We start from the raw sequence: 26,579 nt of genomic DNA, 5'->3' as shown, positions 1-26,579 counted from the left end.
TGTGTGTCTGTGTGTGTGTGTGTGTGTGTCTGTGTGTGTGTGTGTGTGTGTCTGTGTGTGTGTGTGTGTCTGTGTGTGTGTGTGTGTGTGTCTGTCTGTGTGTCTGTCTGTGTGTCTGTCTGTCTGTCTGTCTGTCTGTCTGTCTGTCTGTCTGTCTGTCTGTCTGTCTGTCTGTCTGTCTGTCTGTCTGTGTGTGTGTGTGTGTGTGTGTGTGTGTGTGTGTGTGTGTGTTTCAGTGTGATTCAGCTGGATTTAAGCCACACCCCGGAGCCGCGTCATGTCCTGTCTCGTCACTCTCTACCAATCACAGACCTGCACTGCGGCATGATGGGAACTCAGGCAAGAGTGGCCACGGCCTCGTTAGACCAGACCGTCAAGGTGAGAAGAAGAAGTACTCCCAGTACTGCAGTACGAGTACTCCCAGTACTGCATCACAAGTACTCTCATTACTGCAGTAAAAGTACTAGTATCACACAGTAGAAGTACTCAGATTACTGCAATAAAAGTACTAATACACACTGTAGGAGTACTCTGTTAGTTTGTCCAGGTCTGGGAGTTGTCCTCTGGGGACCTGTCTGTCTCTCTCTAACCTGTCTGTCTCTAACCTGTCTGTCTCTCTCTAACCTGTCTCTCTCTCTCTAACCTGTCTCTCTCTCTCTAACCTGTCTCTCTCTCTAACCTGTCTCTCTCTCTAACCTGTCTCTCTCTCTCTAACCTGTCTCTCTCCCTAACCTGTCTCTCTCTCTCTAACCTGTCTGTCTCTCTCTAACCTGTCTCTCTCTCTCTAACCTGTCTCTCTCTCTAACCTGTCTCTCTCTCTAACCTGTCTCTCTCTCTCTAACCTGTCTGTCTCTCTCTAACCTGTCTCTCTCTCTAACCTGTCTCTCTCTCTAACCTGTCTCTCTCTCTAACCGGTCTGTCTCTCTCTAACCTGTCTGTCTCTCTCTAACCTGTCTCTCTCTCTAACCTGTCTGTCTCTCTCTAACCTGTCTGTCTCTCTCTAACCTGTCTCTCTCTCTCTAACCTGTCTCTCTCTCTCTAACCTGTCTCTCTCTCTAACCTGTCTGTCTCTAACCTGTCTGTCTCTCTCTAACCTGTCTGTCTCTTACCTGTCTGTCTCTGTCTAACCTGTCTGTCGCTAACCTGTCTGTCGCTAACCTGTCTGTCTCTCTAACCTGTCTCTCTCTCTAACCTGTCTGTCTCTCTCTAACCTGTCTGTCTCTTACCTGTCTGTCTCTCTCTAACCTGTCTGTCTCTAACCTGTCTGTCTCTCTCTAACCTGTCTCTCTAACCTGTGTGTCTCTCTCTAATCTGTGTGTCTCTCTCTAACCTGTCTGTCTCTAACCTGTCTGTCTGTCTCTCTCTAACCTGTCTCTCTAACCTGTGTGTCTCTCTCTAACCTGTGTGTCTCTCTCTAATCTGTGTGTCTCTCTCTAACCTGTCTCTCTCTCTAACCTTTTTGTCTCTCTCTAACCGGTCTGTCTCTCTCTAACCTGTCTGTCTCTCTAACCTGTCTTTCTCTAACCTGTCTGTCTCTCTCTAACTTGTCTGTCTCTCTAACCTGTCTGTCTCTAACCTGTCTGTCTCTCTCTAACCTGTCTGTCTCTAACCTGTCTGTCTCTCTCTAACCTGTCTGTCTCTCTAACCTGTCTGTCTCTCTCTAACCTGTCTGTCTCTCTAACCTGTCTTTCTCTAACCTGTCTGTCTCTCTCTAACCTGTCTGTCTCTCTAACCTATCTCTCTCTAACCTGTCTGTCTCTCTAACCTGTGTGTCTCTCTCTAACCTGTCTGTCTCTCTAACCTGTGTGTCTCTCTCTAACCTGTGTGTCTCTCTCTAACCTGTCTCTTTAACCTGTCTGTCTGTCTCTAACCTGTCTGTCTCTCTCTAACCTGTCTTTCTCTAACCTGTCTGTCTCTCTCTAACTTGTCTGTCTCTCTAACCTGTCTGTCTCTCTCTAACCTGTCTGTCTCTCTAACCTCTCTCTCTAACCTGTCTGTCTCTCTAACCTGTCTGTCTCTCTCTAACCTGTCTGTCTCTCTAACCTGTCTGTCTCTCTCTAACCTGTCTGTCTCTAACCTGTCTGTCTCTCTCTAACCTGTCTGTCTCTCTAACCTGTGTGTCTCTCTCTAACCTGTGTGTCTCTCTCTAACCTGTGTCTCTCTCTCTAACCTGTCTCTTTAACCTTTCTGTCTGTCTCTAACCTGTCTGTCTCTCTCTAACCTGTCTTTCTCTAACCTGTCTGCCTCTCTCTAACTTGTCTGTCTCTCTAACCTGTCTGTCTCTAACCTGTCTGTCTCTCTAACCTGTCTCTCTAACCTGTCTGTCTCTCTAACCTGTCTCTCTAACCTGTCTGTCTCTCTAACCTGTCTTTCTCTAACCTGTCTTTCTACCTGTCTTTCTCTAACCTGTCTTTCTCTAACCTGTCTGTCTCTCTCTAACCTGTCTGTCTCTCTCTAACCTGTCTGTCTCTCTAACCTGTCTGTCTCTCTCTAACCTGTCTGTCTATCTAACCTGTCTCTCTCTCTAACCTGTCTGTCTCTCTAACCTGTGTGTCTCTCTCTAACCTGTGTCTCTCTCTCTAACCTGTCTCTCTAACCTGTCTCTCTCTCTAACCTGTCTGTCTCTCTAACCTGTGTGTCTCTCTCTAACCTGTGTCTCTCTCTCTAACCTGTCTCTCTAACCTGTCTGTCTGTCTCTAACCTGTCTGTCTCTCTGTCCCCAGGTCTGGGAGTTGTCCTCTGGTGAGTTGCTGTTGTCCATCCTGTTTGATGTGGAAATCATGTCTGTGACCTTTGACCCCTGCGAGTACTTCCTGTTTTGTGGAGGAAGTGACGGAAACATCTTCCAGGTGTCTCTGTGCAGCCAGGTGAGTCCTGTGTTGCCTAGCAACACAATATATATACACTGTTTATATACACAGTGGGTACGGAAAGTATTCAGACCTCTTTAAATTCTTCCCTCCATGTTTCGTTGCAGCCATTTTCCAAAAATCAAAAATATTGATTTTATTTCTCTTTAAGCTTAACTCAGCACCTGTCTTCTCAGAAAAAAACAGAAATGTATTTATTAAAAAGAAATATCACGTGGTCATAAGTATTCACATTTAACTCACACGCTGTAGATTTCTTCTGATCCTCCTCAAGATGGTTCTGATCCTCCATGAGATGGTTCTGATCTTCCATGAGATGGTTCTGATCTTCCATGAGATGGTTCTGATCCTCCATGAGATGGTTCTGATCTTCCATGAGATGGTTCTGATCCTCCATGAGATGGTTCTGATCTTCCATGAGATGGTTCTGATTCTCCATGAGATGGTTCTGATCTTCCATGAGATGGTTCTGATCCTCCTTGAGATGGTTCTGCTTTGTGTAATTAAACTGATTGGACCTGTCCACGGAGCTCAGAGACCTGACCCCTGTAGCTCAGAGACCTGCCCCCCGTAGCTCAGAGACCTGCCCCCCGTAGCTCAGAGACCTGCCCTCCGGAGCTCAAAGACCTGCCCCCCGGAGCTCAGAGACCTACCTTCCGGAGCTTAGAGACCTGGCCCCCGTAGCTCAGAGACCTGCCCTCCGGACCTCAAAGACCTGCCCCCCGGAGCTCAGAAACCTGCCCCACCTAGGTCAGAGACCTGCCCATGGAGCACAGAGACCTGCCCCCCGGAGCTCAGAGACCGGCCCACGGAGCTCAGAGACCTGCCCCCCATAGCGTCCTAGACTTTTCAATTCATTTCAATTTTATTTATAGTATCAATTCATAACAAGAGTTATCTCGAGACCCTTTCCAGATAGACCAGGTCTAGACCACACTCCAGAATTTACAAGGACCCAACAGTTCTAGTAGTTTCCTCCAGAGCAGCAACAGGGCCACAGTGGAGAGGAAAAACTCGTTTTATGCAGAAACCTCGGTCAGACCCAGACCCAGACTCTGGGTAGGCGGTGTCTGACGGGCAGGTTGGGGTTGGAATGAAGAATGGCAACAACAGTCATAAAAAATAGTAGTTTGTAGAAGTTCTTTGTAGTAGTTCATGGCGTAGCAGGGCACTGTGGGCATTACAAGGCACAGCAGGACGTAGCAGGACGTAGCAGGACGTAGCAGGACGCAGCAGGACGCAGCAGGACGCAGCAGGACGTAGCAGGACGTAGCAGGACGTAGCAGGACGCAGCAGGACGCAGCAGGACGCAGCAGGACGCGGCAGGACGTGGCAAGACGCAGCAGGACGTAGCAGGACGTAGCAGGACGTGGCAAGACGCAGCAGGACGTAGCAGGACGTGGCAGGACGTGGCAGGATGTGGCAAGACGTAGCAGGACGTAGCAGAACGTGGCAGGACGTAGCAGGACGTGGCAGGACGTGGCAGGATGTGGCAAGACGTAGCAGGACGTAGCAGGACGTGGCAGGACGTGGCAGGATGTGGCAAGACGTAGCAGGACGTAGCAGAACGTGGCAGGACGTGGCAGGACGTAGCAGGACGTAGCAGGACGTAGCAGAACGTGGCAGGACGTGGCAGGACGTAGCAGAACGTGGCAGGACGTGGCAGGACGTAGCAGGACGTAGCAGGACGTAGCAGAACGTGGCAGGACGTGGCAGGACGTAGCAGGACGTAGCAGGACGTGGCAGGACGTGGCAGGACGTAGCTGGGCACCGCAGAACGTGTAGCGGGACCATTGCGACAGCTGCTACCATGATCTCTGAAGCTACTCAAACAAATACCACGGGGGGGAGGTTTCGGTTTCTGTCTCTTTTTAACAACCCAACCATACAATAGGAGAGTAACACTAACCACAGACACAACAGACCTAGCTATATCTATGTATGGGGGTGTGTGTGTGTGTGTGTGTTTGTGTGTGTGTGTGTGTGTATAGGGTTATATATATATATATATATATATATATATATATATATATCTACACGCAGGAGACACTCTCGTAGTCATAGAGAACAAGAAACCTGTTATTGTCAATAAAGTTTGGTTGTTTGAATTGCTTTTGTCTATCTGCAGAGTCTCAGTCGGGACAAATCCTTCCAGTCGGACAACGACGGGAACCAGGTCTTCAAGGGACACCGGTAAGACCCCTAGACCCAAACCCAAACCCTGACCTAAGGGACACCGGTAAGACCCCTAGACCCAAACCCTGACCTAAGGGACAACGGTAAGACCAACAGCTGGTCAGGGATACCCCTAACCAGGAAGTAGATTTAGGATCTGATGAAAGGGTCTAACAGTAAGTAGATTTAGGATCTGACGTGAGTTTGTGTCTCAGGAACTTGGTGACGTGTCTCTCGGTGTCGATGGACGGGACGCTGCTTCTCTCCGGCTCTCACGATGAGACGGTTCGACTCTGGGACGTCCAAAGCAAGCAGAGCATCCGCTGCCTCGCACACAAAGGTAAGTCCCGCACACAAAACCCACTAATCAGGGAGGGGTCAGACCAGGAAGAACCCGCCCCCCAAAAAAACCAATCAGGGAGGGGTCAGACCAGGAAGCAGGAGGCCCACACCAGACACGCAAGGACAGATAAATGTTCCTGTAGCGTGTTGAATATCACGCGCTAACGTCAGGACACATGATTAATGTTCCGATGCTAATAGATTACCTGACAGGTTACCTGCTGACAGGTTACCTGCTGGTAGGTTACCTGCTAATTGGTTACCTGCTGACAGGTTACCTGCTAATTGGTTACCTGCTAATTGGTTACCTGCTGGTAGGTTACCTGCTAATTGGTTACCTGCTGACAGGTTACCTGCTGGTAGGTTACCTGCTGACAGGTTACCTGCTGACAGGTTACCTGCTAATTGGTTACCTGCTGGTAGGTTACCTGCTGGTAGGTTACCTGCTGACAGGTTACCTGCTGACAGGTTACCTGCTGACAGGTTACCTGCTAATTGGTTACCTGCTGACAGGTTACCTGCTAATTGGTTACCTGCTGACAGGTTACCTGCTGACAGGTTACCTGCTGACAGGTTACCTGCTGACAGGTTACCTGCTGACAGGTTACCTGCTAATTGGTTACCTGCTGACAGGTTACCTGTCAGGTTAGGTGGGTGATTGTTTTGATCCACAAAGGTGTTTTTATTTCAATAGATGCTCCATCTTTCTGCTCTCTGCTGGTTGGTAATCAAGAGACCGCCGACCTTCTCTCTCTCCTTCTGTCTCTCTGTGTGTCTCTCTCTCTCTATGTCTCTCTCTGTCCCTCTCTCTCTTTCTGTCTCTGTCTGTCTCTCTGTCCCTCTCTCTCTTTCCCTCTCTCTTTTCCTCTCTCCATCTCTTCCTTTCCATCTTGTTAATGATACTAAATGTTCGTGCCGCGGCTGACAGGAACACCATCATGACTGGCACTTTGTAATTACCCATAATCCTCGTGGTGTCACTTCAAACGGCCACCAGGAGACGGTAATCCGTCTCCGGCTGGACGGATGGACGCGTCCTCCCGGCACATTCGTCCTGCAGAAAACAGACTGATTGGTCTCAGCTGAACACACTCAGCTGCATGCTGGGAAAACCCGAGAGGAAACAACGGTTTCCCGTTAGATCCCAACCTGATGAAAGCAGCGTCCTATTATTAACTTCTCTGTGGATGATTGAATTGAATTGAATTGAAAGCCTTTATTGTCATTGTACCAGTACAATGAAATTTGGAGAGCAACTCTCTAAAAGTGCACACATTAATAACACATACATAAATATACATATACAATACATTAGAGCAAGTCTGACTGTAGGTTGAGTATGGTGACAGCTTTGGGAAAAAAGCTATCCCTGAGTCTGTTGGTTCTGGCCCGTATTGACCTGAAGCGCCTGCCTGAGGGCAACAGGTTAAAGAGATGGGAGCCGGGGTGGGTGGTGTCCCTCAGGATGTTTCTGGCCCTACTGAGACAACGGGACTTGTAGATGGCAGTCAAAGAGGGCAGAGGGCAGCCAATTATTTTTTGTGCAGTGTTTGTCACCCTCTGCAGTCGCTTCCTGTCGGCCTCCGTGCAGCTGGAGTGCCACACTGTCACAGCATAGGTCAACAGGCTCTCGATGGTGGAGCGGTAGAAGGTCACATGACACATCTGTTACTGTCTGTTATTATTTATAATAACTGACACACCCAGAGTTGGTCTGTTACTGTCTGTTATTATTTATAATAACTGACACACCCAGAGTTGGTCTGTTACTGTCTGTTATTATTTATAATAACTGACACACCCAGAGTTGGTCTGTTATTGTCTGTTATTATTTATAATAACTGACACACCCAGAGTTGGTCTGTTATTGTCTGTTATTATTTATAATAACTGACGCACCCAGAGTTGGTCTGTTACTGTCTGTTATTATTTATAATAACTGACACACCCAGAGTTAATCTGTTATTGTCTGTTATTATTTATAATAACTGACACACCCAGAGTTGGTCTGTTATTGTCTGTTATTATTTATAATAACTGATGCACCCAGAGTTAATCTGTTATTGTCTGTTATTATTTATAATAACTGATGCACCCAGAGTTGGTCTGTTATTGTCTGTTATTATTTATAATAACTGATGCACCCAGAGTTGGTCTGTTATTGTCTGTTATTATTTATAATAACTGATGCACCCAGAGTTGGTCTGTTATTGTCTGTTATTATTTTAATAACTGATGCACCCAGAGTTGGTCTGTTATTGTCTGTTATTATTTATAATAACTGATGCACCCAGAGTTGGTCTGTTATTGTCTGTTATTATTTATAATAACTGATACACCCAGAGTTGGTCTGTTATTGTCTGTTATTATTTATAATAACTGATGCACCCAGAGTTGGTCTGTTATTGTCTAAGTTATTATTTATAATAACTGACACACCCAGAGTTGGTCTGTTATGTCTGTTATTATTTATAATAACTGATGCACCCAGAGTTGGTCTGTTATTGTCTGTTATTATTTATAATAACTGATGCACCCAGAGTTGGTCTGTTATTGTCTGTTATTATTTATAATAACTGATACACCCAGAGTTGGTCTGTTATTGTCTGTTATTATTTATAATAACTGACACACCCAGAGTTGGTCTGTTATTGTCTGTTATTATTTATAATAACTGATGCACCCAGAGTTGGTCTGTTATTGTCTGTTATTATTTATAATAACTGATGCACCCAGAGTGGTCTGTTATTGTCTGTTATTATTTATAATAACGGATGCACCCAGAGTTGGTCTGTTATTGTCTAAGTTATTATTTATAATAACTGATGCACCAGAGTTGGTCTGTTATTGTTGGTTATTATTTATAATAACTGATGCACCCAGAGTTGGTCTGTTATTGTCTGTATTATTTATAATAACTGACACACCCAGAGTTGGTCTGTTATTGTCTGTTATTATTTATAATAACTGATGCACCCAGAGTTGGTCTGTTATTGTTGGTTATTATTTATAATAACTGATGCACCCAGAGCTGGTCTGTTATTGTCTGTTATTATTTATAATAAACTGATGCACCCAGAGTTGGTCTGTTATTGTCTGTTATTATTTATAATAACTGATGCACCCAGAGTTGGTCTGTTATTGTCTGTTATTATTTATAATACTGACACACCAGAGTTGGTCTGTTATTGTCTGTTATTATTTATAATAACTGACACACCCAGAGTTGGTCTGTTATTGTCTGTTATTATTTATAATAACTGATGCACCCAGAGTTGGTCTGTTATTGTCTGTTATTATTTATAATAACTGATACACCCAGAGTTGGTCTGTTATTGTCTGTTATTATTATAATAACTGATACACCCAGAGTTGGTCTGTTATTGTCTGTTATTATTTATAATAACTGATACACCCAGAGTTGGTCTGTTATTGTCTGTTATATTTATAATAACTGACGCACCCAGAGTTGGTCTGTTACTGTCTGTTATTATTTATAATAACTGACACACCCAGAGTTGGTCGTTACTGTCTGTTATTATTTATAATAACTGACACACCCAGAGTTAATCTGTTATTGTCTGTTATTATTTATAATAATGACACACCCAGAGTTGGTCTGTTATTGTCTGTTATTATTTATAATAACTGATGCACCCAGAGTTGGTCTGTTATTGTCTGTTATTATTTATAATAACTGATGCACCCAGAGTTGGTCTGTTATTGTCTGTTATTATTTATAATAACTGATGCACCCAGAGTTGGTCTGTTATTGTCTGTTATTATTTATAATAACTGATGCACCCAGAGTTGGTCTGTTATTGTCTGTTATTATTTATAATAACTGATACACCCAGAGTTGGTCTGTTATTGTCTGTTATTATTTATAATAACTGATGCACCCAGAGTTGGTCTGTTATTGTCTAAGTTATTATTTATAATAACTGACACACCCAGAGTTGGTCTGTTATTGTCTGTTATTATTTATAATAACTGATGCACCCAGAGTTGGTCTGTTATTGTCTGTTATTATTTATAATAACTGATGCACCCAGAGTTGGTCTGTTATTGTCTGTTATTATTTATAATAACTGATACACCCAGAGTTGGTCTGTTATTGTCTGTTATTATTTATAATAACTGACACACCCAGAGTTGGTCTGTTATTGTCTGTTATTATTTATAATAACTGATGCACCCAGAGTTGGTCTGTTATTGTCTGTTATTATTTATAATAACTGATGCACCCAGAGTTGGTCTGTTATTGTCTGTTATTTATAATAACGGATGCACCCAGAGTTGGTCTGTTATTGTCTAAGTTATTATTTATAATAACTGATGCACCCAGAGTTGGTCTGTTATTGTTGGTTATTATTTATAATAACTGATGCACCCAGAGTTGGTCTGTTATTGTCTGTTATTATTTATAATAACTGACACACCCAGAGTTGGTCTGTTATTGTCTGTTATTATTTATAATAACTGATGCACCCAGAGTTGGTCTGTTATTGTCTAAGTTATTATTTATAATAACTGACACACCCAGAGTTGGTCTGTTATTGTCTGTTATTATTTATAATAACTGACACACCCAGAGTTGGTCTGTTATTGTTGGTTATTATTTATAATAACTGATGCACCCAGAGTTGGTCTGTTATTGTTGGTATTATTTATAATAATGATGCACCCAGAGTTGGTCTGTTATTGTCTGTTATTATTTATAATAACTGATGCACCCAGAGTTGGTCTGTTATTGTCTGTTATTATTTATAATAACTGACACACCAGAGTTGGTCTGTTATTGTCTGTTATTATTTATAATAACTGACACACCCAGAGTTGGTCTGTTATTGTCTGTTATTATTTATAATAACTGATGCACCCAGAGTTGGTCTGTTATTGTCTGTTATTATTTATAATAACTGATACACCCAGAGTTGGTCTGTTATTGTCTGTTATTATTTATAATAACTGATACACCCAGAGTTGGTCTGTTATTGTCTGTTATTATTTATAATAACTGATACACCCAGAGTTGGTCTGTTATTGTCTGTTATTATTTATAATAACTGACGCACCCAGAGTTGGTCTGTTACTGTCTGTTATTATTTATAATAACTGACACACCCAGAGTTGGTCTGTTACTGTCTGTTATTATTTATAATAACTGACACACCCAGAGTTAATCTGTTATTGTCTGTTATTATTTATAATAACTGACACACCCAGAGTTGGTCTGTTATTGTCTGTTATTATTTATAATAACTGATGCACCCAGAGTTGGTCTGTTATTGTCTGTTATTATTTATAATAACTGATGCACCCAGAGTTGGTCTGTTATTGTCTGTTATTATTTATAATAACTGATGCACCCAGAGTTGGTCTGTTATTGTCTGTTATTATTTATAATAACTGATGCACCCAGAGTTGGTCTGTTATTGTCTGTTATTATTTATAATAACTGATACACCCAGAGTTGGTCTGTTATTGTCTGTTATTATTTATAATAACTGATGCACCCAGAGTTGGTCTGTTATTGTCTAAGTTATTATTTATAATAACTGACACACCCAGAGTTGGTCTGTTATTGTCTGTTATTATTTATAATAACTGATGCACCCAGAGTTGGTCTGTTATTGTCTGTTATTATTTATAATAACTGATGCACCCAGAGTTGGTCTGTTATTGTCTGTTATATTATAATAACTGATACACCCAGAGTTGGTCTGTTATTGTCTGTTATTATTTATAATAACTGACACACCCAGAGTTGGTCTGTTATTGTCTGTTATTATTTATAATAACTGATGCACCCAGAGTTGGTCTGTTATTGTCTGTTATTATTTATAATAACTGATGCACCCAGAGTTGGTCTGTTATTGTCTGTTATTTATAATAACGGATGCACCCAGAGTTGGTCTGTTATTGTCTAAGTTATTATTTATAATAACTGATGCACCAGAGTTGGTCTGTTATTGTTGGTTATTATTTATAATAACTGATGCACCCAGAGTTGGTCTGTTATTGTCTGTTATTATTTATAATAACTGACACACCCAGAGTTGGTCTGTTATTGTCTGTTATTATTTATAATAACTGATGCACCCAGAGTTGGTCTGTTATTGTCTAAGTTATTATTTATAATAACTGACACACCCAGAGTTGGTCTGTTATTGTCTGTTATTATTTATAATAACTGACACACCCAGAGTTGGTCTGTTATTGTTGGTTATTATTTATAATAACTGATGCACCCAGAGTTGGTCTGTTATTGTTGGTTATTATTTATAATAACTGATGCACCCAGAGCTGGTCTGTTATTGTCTGTTATTATTTATAATAACTGATGCACCCAGAGTTGGTCTGTTATTGTCTGTTATTATTTATAATAACTGATGCACCCAGAGTTGGTCTGTTATTGTCTGTTATTATTTATAATAACTGACACACCCAGAGTTGGTCTGTTATTGTCTGTTATTATTTATAATAACTGACACACCCAGAGTTGGTCTGTTATTGTCTGTTATTATTTATAATAACTGATGCACCCAGAGTTGGTCTGTTATTGTCTGTTATTATTTATAATAACTGATACACCCAGAGTTGGTCTGTTATTGTCTGTTATTATTTATAATAACTGATGCACCCAGAGTTGGTCTGTTATTGTCTGTTATTATTTATAATAACTGATGCACCCAGAGTTGGTCTGTTATTGTCTGTTATTATTTATAATAACTGACACACCCAGAGTTGGTCTGTTATTGTCTAAGTTATTATTTATAATAACTGATGCACCCAGAGTTGGTCTGTTATTGTCTGTTATTATTTATAATAACTGACACACCCAGAGTTGGTCTGTTATTGTCTGTTATTATTTATAATAACTGATGCACCCAGAGTTGGTCTGTTATTGTCTGTTATTATTTATAATAACTGATGCACCCAGAGTTGGTCTGTTATTGTCTAAGTTATTATTTATAATAACTGACACACCCAGAGTTGGTCTGTTATTGTCTGTTATTATTTATAATAACTGATGCACCCAGAGCTGGTCTGTTATTGTCTGTTATTATTTATAATAACTGATGCACCCAGAGTTGGTCTGTTATTGTCTGTTATTATTTATAATAACTGACACACCCAGAGTTGGTCTGTTATTGTCTGTTATTATTTATAATAACGGATGCACCCAGAGTTGGTCTGTTATTGTCTGTTATTATTTATAATAACTGATACACCCAGAGTTGGTCTGTTATTGTCTGTTATTATTTATAATAACTGATGCACCCAGAGTTGGTCTGTTATTGTCTAAGTTATTATTTATAATAACTGACACACCCAGAGTTGGTCTGTTATTGTCTGTTATTATTTATAATAACTTATGCACCCAGAGTTGGTCTGTTATTGTCTGTTATTATTTATAATAACTGATGCACCCAGAGTTGGTCTGTTATTGTCTGTTATTATTTATAATAACTGATGCACCCAGAGTTGGGCTGTTATTGTCTGTTATTATTTATAATAACTGATGCACCCAGAGTTGGTCTGTTATTGTCTGTTATTATTTATAATAACTGATGCACCCAGAGTTGGTCTGTTATTGTCTGTTATTATTTATAATAACTGATGCACCCAGAGTTGGTCTGTTATTGTCTGTTATTATTTATAATAACTGATGCACCCAGAGTTGGTCTGTTATTGTCTGTTATTATTTATAATAACTGATGCACCCAGAGTTGGTCTGTTATTGTCTGTTATTATTTATAATAACTGACACACCCAGAGTTGGTCTGTTATTGTCTGTTATTATTTATAATAACTGACACACCCAGAGTTGGTCTGTTATTGTCTAAGTTATTATTTATAATAACTGACGCACCCAGAGTTGGTCTGTTATTGTTGGTTATTATTTATAATAACTGATGCACCCAGAGTTGGTCTGTTATTGTCTGTTATTATTTATAATAACTGATGCACCCAGAGTTGGTCTGTTATTGTTGGTTATTATTTATAATAACTGATGCACCCAGAGTTGGTCTGTTATTGTCTGTTATTATTTATAATAACTGATGCACCCAGAGTTGGTCTGTTATTGTCTGTTATTATTTATAATAACGGATGCACCCAGAGTTGGTCTGTTATTGTCTAAGTTATTATTTATAATAACTGATGCACCCAGAGTTGGTCTGTTATTGTCTGTTATTATTTATAATAACTGACACACCCAGAGTTGGTCTGTTATTGTCTGTTATTATTTATAATAACTGATGCACCCAGAGTTGGTCTGTTATTGTCTAAGTTATTATTTATAATAACTGACGCACCCAGAGTTGGTCTGTTATTGTTGGTTATTATTTATAATAACTGATGCACCCAGAGTTGGTCTGTTATTGTCTGTTATTATTTATAATAACTGATGCACCCAGAGTTGGTCTGTTATTGTCTGTTATTATTTATAATAACTGATGCACCCAGAGTTGGTCTGTTATTGTCTGTTATTATTTATAATAACTGATGCACCCAGAGTTGGTCTGTTATTGTCTGTTATTATTTATAATAACTGACACACCCAGAGTTGGTCTGTTATTGTCTGTTATTATTTATAATAACTGACACACCCAGAGTTGGTCTGTTATTGTCTAAGTTATTATTTATAATAACTGACGCACCCAGAGTTGGTCTGTTATTGTTGGTTATTATTTATAATAACTGATGCACCCAGAGTTGGTCTGTTATTGTCTGTTATTATTTATAATAACTGATGCACCCAGAGTTGGTCTGTTATTGTCTGTTATTATTTATAATAACTGATGCACCCAGAGTTGGTCTGTTATTGTTGGTTATTATTTATAATAACTGATGCACCCAGAGTTGGTCTGTTATTGTCTGTTATTATTTATAATAACTGATGCACCCAGAGTTGGTCTGTTATTGTCTGTTATTATTTATAATAACTGATGCACCCAGAGTTGGTCTGTTATTGTCTGTTATTATTTATAATAACTGATGCACCCAGAGTTGGTCTGTTATTGTCTGTTATTATTTATAATAACTGATGCACCCAGAGTTGGTCTGTTATTGTCTGTTATTATTTATAATAACTGACACACCCAGAGTTGGTCTGTTATTGTCTGTTATTATTTATAATAACTGATGCACCCAGAGTTGGTCTGTTATTGTCTAAGTTATTATTTATAATAACTAATGCACCCAGAGTTGGTCTGTTATTGTCTGTTATTATTTATAATAACTGATGCACCCAGAGTTGGTCTGTTATTGTCTGTTATTGTTTATAATAACTGATGCACCCAGAGTTGGTCTGTTATTGTCTGTTATTATTTATAATAACTGATACACCCAGAGTTGGTCTGTTATTGTCTAAGTTATTATTTATAATAACTGATACACCCAGAGTTGGTCTGTTATTGTCTGTTATTATTTATAATAACTGATGCACCCAGAGTTGGTCTGTTATTGTCTGTTATTATTTATAATAACTGATACACCCAGAGTTGGTCTGTTATTGTTGGTTATTATTTATAATAACTGACACACCCAGAGTTGGTCTGTTATTGTCTGTTATTATTTATAATAACCCAGATGGCGGCGCGAGTACATCGCGAGGCTCGTGGTCTCTCCAGATTCTGCTACTTTGCGGTATTTTTCTTCCTCATTTGGGGTCTGTTCGTGCAGAACAGTTGTGCCTTTACATCGTACAACCGACGTGAGCTTTTGGACATTGGTTCGCAAATTTCCGACAGTTTTACGGACAACCTTCGACTCCTTCCTGAGATCGCCAGAAGACCCGAGGCTACGCACTCTGCCCGGCCGGGCGGAAGTGCACGCAGGCGGCGTCGAGATCGTAAACAAAGGCGGGGGAAGCGTGGAGGACTAAAGCTAAGCTAAAGCTAACACCACACCGGCTCTCTTTACCCAGCATTCTCCTCGCCAATGTACGGTCGCTGATGAACAAAATGGAGGAGATCCGACTCAGCATTACACACAGCAAGAGCCTTCTGAACTGTAATGTCATAATCTTCACGGAAACATGGTTAAACAGCGGAATACCGGACAATGCTATCGAGCTAGCGGGACGCCACACATTCCGGGCGGATAGAACACTAGATGGCTCCGGCAAGACCAGAGGTGGTGGTCTGTGCATTTACATTAACAAAGCTTGGTGCACAAACTCTGCTGTTGGCGGGAGACATTGTTCAGCTAACCTTGAGTTTCTCCTGGTTGAACGTAGACCGGTCTATCTACCACGGGAGTTCACCTCTACTACTATACCTGCAGCCTGTATCCCCCGGACCCTGAGGCCAGGTCTGCTATGAAAGACCTCCACGCAGCCATCAGGAAACAGACCGTTCACCCGGAGGCTGCGGTTATTGTTGCTGGTGATTTTAATCATTCAAACTTGAAGTCAGTGATACCAAAATTTCACCAGCATGTTTCTTGTCACACCAGAGGAAACACAACTTTAGACCATGTTTACACAAACATGGCTGGAGCATACGTCGTGACACCCCTCCCCCACCTGGGACAGTCAGATCACCCCTCCCCCACCTGGGACAGTCAGATCACCCCTCCCCCACCTGGGACAGTCAGATCACCCCTCCCCCACCTGGGACAGTCAGATCACCCCTCCCCCACCTGGGACAGTCAGATCACCCCTCTCCCACCTTGGACAGTCAGATCACCCCTCCCCCACCTGGGACAGTCAGATCACCCCTCCCCCACCTGGGACAGTCAGATCACCCCTCTCCCATCTGGGACAGTCAGATCACCTTTCTTTGTTCCTCACCCCCAAATATGCACCTCTCATCAACCGCGTGAAGCCATCAGTGAAGACCATCAAGGTGTGGCCTGCAGGAGCAGATTCATCCCTTCAGGATAGGTTTCTACACACAGACCGGAGTAGGTTTGCTTCTCAAGCCACCAGTGGCTCTCACACGGACCCTGACTGCTACACCTCCTCTGTACTGGATTATATTAACACCCCCATAGACAATGGTACAACCCAGAAGCAGATCACCACATACCCAAATCAGAAGCCATGGATGAACAGGAAGTGCGACTCCTATTGAAGACACGCAATCCTGCCTTCAGATCAGGAGACGCACAGGCCTATAGCACATCCAGAGCAGATCTGGAAAGGGGCATCAAAGAGGCCAAGCACTGCTACAAGCTGAAGATAGAGGGGACACTTCTCCAACGTTGACCCTCGATGCATGTGGCAGGGCATTCAGGCCATCAGTGACTACAAACCCACTCACTCCACCCCCACAGCCACTGATGTCAACGTCCCAGGTTTCTGCCTAAAAAGGAAGTTTTTCCTCGCCACTGTGGCCCTGTTGCTGCTCTGGAGGAAACTACTAGAACTGTTGGGTCCTTGTAAATTCTGGAGTGTGGTCTAGATCAGCTCTATCTGGAAAGGGTCTCGAGATAATGCTTGTTATGAATTGATACTATAAATAAAATTGAAATTAATTGAATCTATGACACTGCGTCTGATTGGCTTTGTGTTGGACAGCCTCTAAGACACAGCGTCTGATTGGCTTCGTGTTGGACAGCTTCTAAGACCCTGCATCTGATTGGCTCTGTGTTGGACAGCCTCTAAGACACAGCGTCTGATTGGCTTCGTGTTGGACAGCTTCTAAGACCCTGCATCTGATTGGCTCTGTGTTGGACAGCCTCTAAGACACAGCGTCTGATTGGCTTCGTGTTGGACAGCTTCTAAGACCCTGCATCTGATTGGCTCTGTGTTGGACAGCCTCTAAGACACAGCGTCTGATTGGCTTCGTGTTGGACAGCTTCTAAGACCCTGCATCTGATTGGCTCTGTGTTGGACAGCCGTTCCCTTTAGGGCGATGAGCCGTTCCCTTTAGGGCGATGAGCCTTCCCCTTTAGGACACTGTCCCCTTTAGGGGGATGAGCCATCCCCTTTAGGACACCATCCCCTTTAGGGCGATGAGCCGTCCCCTTTAGGACACCGTCCCCTTTAGGGCATTCAGCCGTCCCCTTTAAGGCGATGAGCCGTCCCCTTTAGGACACCATCCCCTTTAGGGCGATGAGCCGTCCCCTTTAGGACACCGTCCCCTTTAGGGCATTCAGCCGTCCCCTATTTATTATTTATAATAACTGATGCACCCAGAGTTGGTCTGTTATTGTCTAAGTTATTATTTATAATAACTGACACACCCAGAGTTGGTCTGTTATTGTTGGTTATTATTTATAATAACTGATGCACCCAGAGTTGGTCTGTTATTGTTGGTTATTATTTATAATAACTGATGCACCCAGAGCTGGTCTGTTATTGTCTGTTATTATTTATAATAACTGATGCACCCAGAGTTGGTCTGTTATTGTCTGTTATTATTTATAATAACTGATGCACCCAGAGTTGGTCTGTTATTGTCTGTTATTATTTATAATAACTGACACACCCAGAGTTGGTCTGTTATTGTCTGTTATTATTTATAATAACTGATGCACCCAGAGTTGGTCTGTTATTGTCTGTTATTATTTATAATAACTGATACACCCAGAGTTGGTCTGTTATTGTCTGTTATTATTTATAATAACTGATGCACCCAGAGTTGGTCTGTTATTGTCTGTTATTATTTATAATAACTGATGCACCCAGAGTTGGTCTGTTATTGTCTGTTATTATTTATAATAACTGACACACCCAGAGTTGGTCTGTTATTGTCTAAGTTATTATTTATAATAACTGATGCACCCAGAGTTGGTCTGTTATTGTCTGTTATTATTTATAATAACTGACACACCCAGAGTTGGTCTGTTATTGTCTGTTATTATTTATAATAACTGATGCACCCAGAGTTGGTCTGTTATTGTCTGTTATTATTTATAATAACTGATGCACCCAGAGTTGGTCTGTTATTGTCTAAGTTATTATTTATAATAACTGACACACCCAGAGTTGGTCTGTTATTGTCTGTTATTATTTATAATAACTGATGCACCCAGAGCTGGTCTGTTGTTGTCTGTTATTATTTATAACAACTGATGCACCCAGAGTTGGTCTGTTATTGTCTGTTATTATTTATAATAACTGATGCACCCAGAGTTGGTCTGTTATTGTCTGTTATTATTTATAATAACTGACACACCCAGAGTTGGTCTGTTATTGTCTGTTATTATTTATAATAACTGACACACCCAGAGTTGGTCTGTTATTGTCTGTTATTATTTATAATAACTGATGCACCCAGAGTTGGTCTGTTATTGTCTGTTATTATTTATAATAACTGATGCACCCAGAGTTGGTCTGTTATTGTCTGTTATTATTTATAATAACTGACACACCCAGAGTTGGTCTGTTATTGTCTGTTATTATTTATAATAACGGATGCACCCAGAGTTGGTCTGTTATTGTCTGTTATTATTTATAATAACTGATACACCCAGAGTTGGTCTGTTATTGTCTGTTATTATTTATAATAACTGATGCACCCAGAGTTGGTCTGTTATTGTCTAAGTTATTATTTATAATAACTGACACACCCAGAGTTGGTCTGTTATTGTCTGTTATTATTTATAATAACTTATGCACCCAGAGTTGGTCTGTTATTGTCTGTTATTATTTATAATAACTGATGCACCCAGAGTTGGTCTGTTATTGTCTGTTATTATTTATAATAACTGATGCACCCAGAGTTGGGCTGTTATTGTCTGTTATTATTTATAATAACTGATGCACCCAGAGTTGGTCTGTTATTGTCTGTTATTATTTATAATAACTGATGCACCCAGAGTTGGTCTGTTATTGTCTGTTATTATTTATAATAACTGATGCACCAGAGTTGGTCTGTTATTGTCTGTTATTATTTATAATAACTGATGCACCCAGAGTTGGTCTGTTATTGTCTGTTATTATTTATAATAACTGATGCACCCAGAGTTGGTCTGTTATTGTCTGTTATTATTATAATAACTGACACACCCAGAGTTGGTCTGTTATTGTCTGTTATTATTTATAATAACTGATACACCCAGAGTTGGTCTGTTATTGTCTAAGTTATTATTTATAATAACTGACGCACCCAGAGTTGGTCTGTTATTGTTGGTTATTATTTATAATAACTGATGCACCCAGAGTGGTCTGTTATTGTCTGTTATTATTTATAATAACTGATGCACCCAGAGTTGGTCTGTTATTGTTGGTTATTATTTATAATAACTGATGCACCCAGAGTTGGTCTGTTATTGTCTGTTATTATTTATAATAACTGATGCACCCAGAGTTGGTCTGTTATTGTCTGTTATTATTTATAATAACGGATGCACCCAGAGTTGGTCTGTTATGTCTAAGTTATTATTTATAATAACTGATGCACCCAGAGTTGGTCTGTTATTGTCTGTTATTATTTATAATAACTGACACACCCAGAGTTGGTCTGTTATTGTCTGTTATTATTTATAATAACTGATGCACCCAGAGTTGGTCTGTTATTGTCTAAGTTATTATTTATAATAACTGACGCACCCAGAGTTGGTCTGTTATTGTTGGTTATATTTATAATAACTGATGCACCCAGAGTTGGTCTGTTATTGTCTGTTATTATTTATAATAACTGATGCACCCAGAGTTGGTCTGTTATTGTTGGTTATTATTTATAATAACTGATGCACCCAGAGTTGGTCTGTTATTGTCTGTTATTATTTATAATAACTGATGCACCCAGAGTTGGTCTGTTATTGTCTGTTATTATTTATAATAACTGACACACCCAGAGTTGGTCTGTTATTGTCTGTTATTATTTATAATAACTGACACACCCAGAGTTGGTCTGTTATTGTCTAAGTTATTATTTATAATAACTGACGCACCCAGAGTTGGTCTGTTATTGTTGGTTATTATTTATAATAACTGATGCACCCAGAGTTGGTCTGTTATTGTCTGTTATTATTTATAATAACTGATGCACCCAGAGTTGGTCTGTTATTGTCTGTTATTATTTATAATAACTGACACACCCAGAGTTGGTCTGTTATTGTCTGTTATTATTTATAATAACTGATGCACCCAGAGTTGGTCTGTTATTGTTGGTTATTATTTATAATAACTGATGCACCCAGAGTTGGTCTGTTATTGTCTGTTATTATTTATAATAACTGATGCACCCAGAGTTGGTCTGTTATTGTCTGTTATTATTTATAATAACTGATGCACCAGAGTTGGTCTGTTATTGTCTGTTATTATTTATAATAACTGATGCACCCAGAGTTGGTCTGTTATTGTCTGTTATTATTTATAATAACTGATGCACCCAGAGTTGGTCTGTTATTGTCTGTTATTATTTATAATAACTGACACACCCAGAGTTGGTCTGTTATTGTCTGTTATTATTTATAATAACTGATGCACCCAGAGTTGGTCTGTTATTGTCTAAGTTATTATTTATAATAACTAATGCACCCAGAGTTGGTCTGTTATTGTCTGTTATTATTTATAATAACTGATGCACCCAGAGTTGGTCTGTTATTGTCTGTTATGTTTATAATAACTGATGCACCCAGAGTTGGTCTGTTATTGTCTGTATTATTTATAATAACTGATACACCCAGAGTTGGTCTGTTATTGTCTGTTATTATTTATAATAACTGATGCACCCAGAGTTGGTCTGTTATTGTCTGTTATTATTTATAATAACTGACACACCCAGAGTTGGTCTGTTATTGTCTGTTATTATTTATAATAACTGATACACCCAGAGTTGGTCTGTTATTGTTGGTTATTATTTATAATAACTGACACACCCAGAGTTGGTCTGTTATTGTCTAAGTTATTATTTATAATAACCCAGATGGCGGCGCGAGTACATCGCGAGGCTCGTGGTCTCTCCAGATTCTGCTACTTTGCGGTATTTTTCTTCCTCATTTGGGGTCTGTTCGTGCAGAACAGTTGTGCCTTTACATCGTACAACCGACGTGAGCTTTTGGACATTGGTTCGCAAATTTCCCACAGTTTTATGGACAACCTTCGACTCCTTCCTGAGATCGCCAGAAGACCCGAGGCTACGCACTCTGCCCGGCCGGGCGGAAGTGCTCGCAGGCGGCGTCGAGATCGTAAACAAAGGCGGGGGAAGCGTGGAGGACTAAAGCTAAGCTAAAGCTAACACCACACCGGCTCTCTTTACCCAGCATTCTCCTCGCCAATGTACGGTCGCTGATGGACAAAATGGAGGAGATCCGACTCAGCATTACACACAGCAAGAGCCTTCTGAACTGTAATGTCATAATCTTCACGGAAACATGGTTAAACAGCGGAATACCGGACAATGCTATCGAGCTAGCGGGACGCCACACATTCCGGGCGGATAGAACACTAGATGGCTCCGGCAAGACCAGAGGTGGTGGTCTGTGCATTTACATTAACAAAGCTTGGTGCACAAACTCTGCTGTTGGCGGGAGACATTGTTCAGCTAACCTTGAGTTTCTCCTGGTTGAATGTAGACCGGTCTATCTACCACGGGAGTTCACCTCTACTACTATACCTGCAGCCTGTATCCCCCGGACCCTGAGGCCAGGTCTGCTATGAAAGACCTCCACGCAGCCATCAGGAAACAGACCGCTCACCCGGAGGCTGCGGTTATTGTTGCTGGTGATTTTAATCATTCAAACTTGAAGTCAGTGATACCAAAATTTCACCAGCATGTTTCTTGTCACACCAGAGGAAACACAACTTTAGACCATGTTTACACAAACATGGCTGGAGCATACGTCGTGACACCCCTCCCCACCTGGGACAGTCAGATCACCCCTCCCCCACCTGGGACAGTCAGATCACCCCTCCCCCACCTGGGACAGTCAGATCACCCCTCCCCCACCTGGGACAGTCAGATCACCCCTCCCCCACCTGGGACAGTCAGATCACCCCTCTCCCACCTTGGACAGTCAGATCACCCCTCCCCACCTGGGACAGTCAGATCACCCCTCCCCCACCTGGGACAGTCAGATCACCCCTCTCCCATCTGGGACAGTCAGATCACCTTTCTTTGTTCCTCACCCCCAAATATGCACCTCTCATCAACCGCGTGAAGCCATCAGTGAAGACCATCAAGGTGTGGCCTGCAGGAGCAGATTCATCCCTTCAGGATAGGTTTCTACACACAGACCGGAGTAGGTTTGCTTCTCAAGCCACCAGTGGCTCTCACACGGACCCTGACTGCTACACCTCCTCTGTACTGGATTATATTAACACCCCCATAGACAATGGTACAACCCAGAAGCAGATCACCACATACCCAAATCAGAAGCCATGGATGAACAGGAAAGTGCGACTCCTATTGAAGACACGCAATCCTGCCTTCAGATCAGGAGACGCACAGGCCTATAGCACATCCAGAGCAGATCTGGAAAGGGGCATCAAAGAGGCCAAGCACTGCTACAAGCTGAAGATAGAGGGACACTTCTCCAACGTTGACCCTCGATGCATGTGGCAGGGCATTCAGGCCATCAGTGACTACAAACCCACTCACTCCACCCCCACAGCCACTGATGTCAACGTCCCAGGTTTCTGCCTAAAAAGGAAGTTTTTCCTCGCCACTGTGGCCCTGTTGCTGCTCTGGAGGAAACTACTAGAACTGTTGGGTCCTTGTAAATTCTGGAGTGTGGTCTAGATCAGCTCTATCTGGAAAGGGTCTCGAGATAATGCTTGTTATGAATTGATACTATAAATAAAATTGAATTAATTGAATCTATGACACTGCGTCTGATTGGCTTTGTGTTGGACAGCCTCTAAGACACAGCGTCTGATTGGCTTCGTGTTGGACAGCTTCTAAGACCCTGCATCTGATTGGCTCTGTGTTGGACAGCCTCTAAGACACAGCGTCTGATTGGCTTCGTGTTGGACAGCTTCTAAGACCCTGCATCTGATTGGCTCTGTGTTGGACAGCCTCTAAGACACAGCGTCTGATTGGCTTCGTGTTGGACAGCTTCTAAGACCCTGCATCTGATTGGCTCTGTGTTGGACAGCCTCTAAGACACAGCGTCTGATTGGCTTCGTGTTGGACAGCTTCTAAGACCCTGCATCTGATTGGCTCTGTGTTGGACAGCCGTTCCCTTTAGGGCGATGAGCCGTTCCCTTTAGGGCGATGAGCCTTCCCCTTTAGGACACTGTCCCCTTTAGGGGGATGAGCCATCCCCTTTAGGACACCATCCCCTTTAGGGCGATGAGCCGTCCCCTTTAGGACACCGTCCCCTTTAGGGCATTCAGCCGTCCCCTTTAAGGCGATGAGCCGTCCCCTTTAGGACACCATCCCCTTTAGGGCGATGAGCCGTCCCCTTTAGGACACCGTCCCCTTTAGGGCATTCAGCCGTCCCCTTTAAGGCAATGAGCCGTCCCCTTTAGGACACCATCCCCTTTAGGGCGATGAGCCGTCCCCTTTAGGACACCGTCCCCTTTAGGGCATTCAGCCGCCCCCTTTAAGGCGATGAGCCGTCCTCTTTAGGACACTGTCCCCTTTAGGGCGATGAGCCGTCCTCTTTAGGACACTGTCCCCTTTAGGGCGATGAGCCGTCCACTTTAGGGCAACGGAGAAGACCGTGGACATCTACCTTCCTGACCTTGTTAAAAGATTTTATCTCATTTTATTTGAATGATTTTGTTTTGACCTTGAAACACTCGATGAACCATCCGTAAACCAATGATTCTGATTATTATTTACAGTCCTGTAACATCACTTCCTATGTGTGTCCTCTGACATCACTTCCTGTGTGTGCGTGTGTGCGTGTGCATGCAGGTGCGGTGACCAACGCCGTCATCATGCCGGCTCCGGCCAATATGTTCCTGCCCGACAGCCGGCCGGCCGTCCCGCTGCCACGCTTCAGCCGCCACCTCCACACCGCCGACGCAGCCGAGGCCGCCGACGTCTGCGTCCGCATCGGACTCTATGCACAGGTGGGTCAGCACACTAGACATCACGCTAGAGATCTCACTGGAGATCACACAAGAGATCTTGTTAGGGATCTCACTAAAGATCTCACTAGAGATCACACTGGACATCACGCTAGAGATCTCACCAGAGACCACACTAGAGATCACACTGGAGATCACACTGGAGATCACACTAGAGATCACACTGGAGATCACACTGGAGATCACACTAGAGATCTCACCAGAGACCACACTAGAGACCACGCTAGAGATCACGCTAGAGATCACACTGGAGATCACACTGGAGATCACACTAGAGATCTCACCAGAGACCACACTAGAGACCACGCTAGAGATCACGCTAGAGATCACACTGGAGATCACACTGGAGATCACGCTAGAGATCACGCTAGAGATCACGCTAGAGATCACACTGGAGATCACGCTAGAGATCACACTAGAGATCACACTAGAGGTCACTCTGGAGATCACACCAGAGATCACACTGGACATCACACTAGAGATCACACTGGACATCACACTGGAGATCACTCTGGAGATCACACTAGAGATCACACTGGACATCACGCTAGAGATCACACTGGAGATCACACTAGAGATCACACTGGAGATCACACTAGATAAATGTTGCTGTGTTTCTGGAGGCAGAAAGTCTTTTATTTTGGAATGTTTCTGGAGGCAGAAAGTCTTTTATTTTGGAATGTTTCTGGAGGCAGAAAGTCTTTTATTTTGGAATGTTTCTGGAGGCAGAAAGTCTTTTATTTTGGAATGTTTCTGTGTTTTAGGAGGAAGAGGAAACCTACCTGCAGAAAGCCGACAGGCTGAACTCTCTGATGAACGCCGTGACGGACAAGGTGAGACTCAACATGTCTGAAACAATCCCACAATGCACTTATTATTATGATCATGATGATGATTATTTTTATCATTAATAACCCTGTTTGTGTTTCAGTCGGTGTTCGGCGACGGCGAGAACACGAAGGTTCGAGTCGCCGAGCTGGAAGAAGAAGTTCAGACTCTGAAGAAAGTTAATAAAGATCTGTACGACTTCTCCAGTCAGCTGCTCACCAAGCCTACATAGACACACACACACACACACAGAGACACACACACACACACACAGAGACACACACACATTTGAACTATGTAGTAATTTTTGTTTTTGGAAATTAAAAGTCTTTGTTTTAGTACAACTTCCTTTCTGCTCTGTTTTTTGTCTCACTCAGATTAGTGTGTGTGTGTGTGTGTGTGTGTGTGTGTGTGTGTGTGTGTGTGTGTGTGTGTGCGTGCTAACCTGTGTGTGTTAGTTAGTTATGTAACAGCTGTCAGTTATGATCTTCTGACGAGAATCATAACTTCACGCAGGAGAATTGATCTGGATTCTCCCCAAAAACCCTGCAGCAGTAAAACTTCTCGCTCCCTCACACTGTATAAATATTTAAATATGAAATATATATCCGGCGGTGGCCGAGGAACGCCCGTCTCCCCTCCTGGCTCCCAGCTCAACTCCTCCCTCCTGCTCCATAACCAGCTAGAGGCTCTTCCCGCTGCCTCCCCCATCCTTTTTCTCCTTCCCTGTCATTCCAGTAGCTGTGAGCATTCTCCACACTGACTGAGCGGGAAATCCTCTACAGCCGACCTAGACCGGGAACAGCCACGCCTGCCCCCCTTTCCCCCTGCAGTCATGCAGAAGGTCTTGGTATTTGGATCTCTTCCTTTCAAAGGCCTGTTCACACCCCTCTTCCCATGGGACTGTAAGTTCTATGAGGATGATCTTTTTTCCACTTCAGACCACAGTACCGGACCCGGCCTCAGGGTTGTCTGGACAACCTGGGGGAACCGCAGCCTTCCTCCCAGGTCAACCTTCATTTCCCATGATTGGGCCTTTTGTAGCGGACTGGTTCTTGTTTTAGCTGTGGTTGGTGGCTTTTCCCCCTCTCTTATACACTGGATAGATGTTTTCCTAAATGTTTGGCGTTTCTTTTTCCTCTCCGGCTCTAAGGTGTTAGCGAGTGTCATGAGCACCTTGTCGTGGCGCCATCGATACCTTCCTTGGGTGAGTGCTTTTTTACACCTGGACAGGATGTGTGCCATGGTGCCCCTCTCCTCACAGAGCTTGCACAGTGGGTCCTCTCTCATGCCCCACCTGTGCAGGTTTGTTGGGGTTGGGAGTGCATCATACACAGATCTCAGCAGGAATGAGATGCGGAATGGCTCCAGTCTCCATAGGTCCGCCCAGGTGACCTTCCTCTCGGGAAGATCCCACC

The 26,579-nt window shown here is 42.4% G+C and overlaps 1 protein-coding gene across 1 annotated transcript in view; it reads left to right on the top strand.

Annotated features, from left to right (window-relative positions):
* wdr18 (WD repeat domain 18) overlaps positions 1-25,408 on the top strand; it is a 33,276-nt gene extending 7,868 nt beyond the window's left edge. Inside the window, 7 exon segments of the mRNA XM_032507745.1 lie at positions 237-378; positions 2,724-2,867; positions 4,999-5,063; positions 5,261-5,385; positions 24,158-24,315; positions 25,098-25,166; positions 25,265-25,408. Coding sequence (XP_032363636.1) covers positions 237-378; positions 2,724-2,867; positions 4,999-5,063; positions 5,261-5,385; positions 24,158-24,315; positions 25,098-25,166; positions 25,265-25,393 — 832 coding nt within the window. The 3' untranslated portion in view covers positions 25,394-25,408.
* Positions 25,409-26,579: the final 1,171 nt, after the last annotated feature.

Source organism: Etheostoma spectabile, unplaced genomic scaffold (assembly GCF_008692095.1).
Source record: "Etheostoma spectabile isolate EspeVRDwgs_2016 unplaced genomic scaffold, UIUC_Espe_1.0 scaffold00004243, whole genome shotgun sequence".
NCBI lineage: Eukaryota > Metazoa > Chordata > Actinopteri > Perciformes > Percidae > Etheostoma > Etheostoma spectabile.
This window is presented reverse-complemented; position numbering and strand designations above follow the sequence as displayed.